At 52.3% G+C, this 3,112-nt stretch overlaps 1 protein-coding gene across 1 annotated transcript in view; it reads right to left on the bottom strand.

Moving 5' to 3' along the window:
* Window positions 1-212: 212 nt before the first annotated feature.
* Window positions 213-3,112, bottom strand: part of SDR39U1 (short chain dehydrogenase/reductase family 39U, member 1) — a 6,472-nt gene continuing 3,572 nt past the window's right edge. Inside the window, exons 2-6 of the mRNA XM_010007274.1 lie at window positions 2,812-2,918; window positions 2,395-2,477; window positions 1,651-1,772; window positions 837-980; window positions 213-628 (exon numbers count right to left, since the gene is read on the bottom strand). Of these exons, the coding sequence (XP_010005576.1) occupies window positions 213-628; window positions 837-980; window positions 1,651-1,772; window positions 2,395-2,477; window positions 2,812-2,918 (872 nt within the window). The remainder of the gene's footprint in view (window positions 629-836; window positions 981-1,650; window positions 1,773-2,394; window positions 2,478-2,811; window positions 2,919-3,112) is intronic.

The raw sequence follows: 3,112 nt of genomic DNA, 5'->3' as shown, positions 1-3,112 counted from the left end.
TTGTGCCCTTCCTCAAAAGCAGATAGAGAGAGATGACTCCTAAACTGGGGATGCACAAAGGGAGACAAAAGGTGAAAAGGTTGCTCACTCTCTCTGCATGAGGACGGGGAAGTATCAAGAAGGGGTAGGACTACACTCTTTCACCCAGGGGAAGGCATGTGAGCCTGGGAGTTCACAAAAACAGGGCCCAACTAAGCTCAGTTGAGAAGTACTCAAGCCACTATGTCCTTCAGAGCTCCAGACAGGTCAGGGAAGATGAAATGATAGCCGCTCTCCAGGGTATGTTTCGGCACCACCCTCTGGCCCTCCAGCAGCATGACGGCCCGCTCTGCCCCAAAGACAGCCCGCACAGCCCAAGCAGGCACCGGCAGCAGGGCTGGGCGCCCTAGAGCTGCAGCAAGCTCCTGAGCAAAGGTGCCGTTGGAAGTAGCAGGGGAGGATGGGGAGACACCATTGAGGATGCCTTGCACGCACTCAGTCTCCAGGGCATGACACACGATCCCAGCCAAGTCCCGAATGTGGATCCATGGGAAGGGCTGGAGCCCAGAGCCCAAGGGGCCTCCTAGTCCCAGACGGAACGGCAAGAGCATTTGAGAGATTGCACCACCACCTCGGCCCAACACTACCCCTGTGGGGAGAACAGAGAGACATCAGTACTCCCTCCAGAAAGGACAAAGGCCCACTTCATCCTCAATTCTTTAACCAGGAGATAAGCATTGGAGGCCTGGACTGGAACAGCACCCCAGCAAGGACAGGCACAAGACCAGATGTCCTCCTTTATCTTCCCCCAGTACCCAAACACAACCACCTTGAACAGATATGATGCCCCATCTCACCAGATCTCACCACAACACCACGAGCTGGGCTACCAGGAATGAGAGCTGCAGCCTCCCATGAGCTCACCAGGCGTGAGAAGAAGTCAAAATCCCCCCCCGTACTGTCTTCTGTATACTCAGCTGTGGGGCTAGGGCGGTAATAGCCTGTGGGTGTAACACCAGAAAGGGAGTCAGGGTCGAATCATGACACCAGCCACTGCCCTCCCACCCAAAATGGACTCCTCCTCCAGAAGCCCAGAACTTGATCACTCTGTTAGGGACATCCTCATATAAACAGCACAGGGTGCCACTAATGGCAAAGCTGACAAGTTATTGAACTACCTGTATTGAACACTCTGAAAGTTCAGTGGGATGCATAAATGCTCAGGTTGACCTGGCAGCCCCAAGAACACAATATACCAGCAAGCAACACACTGAGCTGGCTGCATAGAAAGGAACTTGCTCTAAAATTAGGCATCACAGATGCTAAACTCTGGCAAGTTAAAGACAGTGGAAGCAGAAATGCAAAGCTGGAGATATGCAGGGGGATTCAGCTGAGACCTTGCTTAGACAAATTAGTTCTATGGGATGCCTAAAAGGCTTTCACAGGAAAATGGAAAAAAAGGTCCTGTCCTAATGACCCCAAGAGAAGCATAAGGACCCAAATTCCTCTCCAGCAGTATCAAAAAGCTGATCAAAGCTTGTCACACAGTGACATTGATGGAAATGAAGCTGGCATTTTAAGAGAAGATGTTTTCCCCCCAGAAGTGTGTTTCTGTCTGGAGGTATACCTCTCCAGGTCATGAGACATGCCTTGGCTGAGCCCAACCAATACCTACGCCGGTGACGAGGACCCAAGCACGGGGTGGCTGTTCAGCATCAGCAATGGCTTTGGCCAAGATCTTGGTGGTCTCAACCCGGCTGCTGATGACTTCCCTGCAGAAGGCATCACTCCATCTGGAAAAGGGAGTGCCACTGATTATACTCCCAATAAGGACATTCCAGAAAACACCAGAAGTAAGGGGGGCCCAGCAGACACCTGCTCACAAGCACAGGAGAGGTCATGTGAATTCCTGCCCACCTCAGAGAGGGGGAGGACTTGGGATCTTACTATCTAAATGCATGGGCACTTTTGAAAGACAGTGGCTCTCCACTTCCCACAAATAGCTGTAGGTTTTGGACTGCCTTCGAACAAAGGTAGCAGAGGTGCTGGACACCAAAGCTGGGTATGGTGAATTCTTGCCAAGGCATTTGCAAAAACACCCTCACATGTCAAACTTTGGTTCTGATTTTACATTATGTAAATGCAAAATGACCCAATGTCATTTTGTAAATGTAGAACTACTTTGCCTGGCCTCCAAGTGTCAATTCAGCAGAGCACCTGTCTTCTAGAGATCTCCCAGAACTTAACAGACCCACAAAAATGTTTTGAATGCTTGAGGACCCAGATGTCATCAACCAGGTAACACAAATAGTTCCTGGACACCCTATTTCCTCCCCAGATCCCTTCCACATTTTCTGACAACTGGGATGTCTTGCCTTCACTTTGTCCCAGCAGCACTATGGAAGATTCAGTTACCTTCGGAAAGGGTTGAGTACATTTTCGCCAGCCAAATTCACCACGGCATCGCACAGAGGTAGTCCAGAGTGGGACAACTCTTCCTAGACATGGGTAACAAACACATCACACATCCAGTCTCCCCTCTGCTCCAGGCTTCCCAACAGCTAAGTATTGCTGACTCCTAACAACTCCAGCCAGTTCCTTCCTGACTGCCTAGAGCACAAACATGAATGGAGGATTTGCTCTCTGGAGCTACAGCAGTACCCATCCCAGTGACTATGACCCATGGAGAGCTCAGGAGCCCAAAAGTACATTGTCAGGAGCCAGATTCCCCACTGCAGATTCCCTGTACACCATGGCAGGCCAGAGCAAGCAGGCCGGCCTGTGCTCTAGCCCTGACATGTTCTCCCTTCTGTGAACGCTCTCATTTCATACCCAGCTAATCCGATCCTTGCCCCCCTCTCGAGAGACGTGGGTCACTTCATGCCCACGGCTCCGCAGCAGCTGGGTCAGGGCTCTGCCCACAAAGCCAGTCCCACCACCTAGGAAGAAGACAAGACATTACCAGTGTGCTGCCCAGACCGGCATCCCGAGGCCTGCACAGGCACCCCCGTTACTATGACCCGCTTCCCAGGGTACCCTGCTCTGGGCCCAGATCCCCCCCCACCCGGCACCCCGCTCAGCACCCCAGCCCTGAGGCCTCTGCTGCCCGGGTACCGCGCATCAAGCCCCACCG

This window comes from Chaetura pelagica, unplaced genomic scaffold (genome assembly GCF_000747805.2).
Source record: "Chaetura pelagica isolate M959 unplaced genomic scaffold, ChaPel_1.0 scaffold441, whole genome shotgun sequence".
Classification (NCBI taxonomy): domain Eukaryota; kingdom Metazoa; phylum Chordata; class Aves; order Apodiformes; family Apodidae; genus Chaetura; species Chaetura pelagica.
Note: the sequence above shows the minus strand (reverse complement) of the source record. Positions and strands in the feature narration are given on the sequence as shown.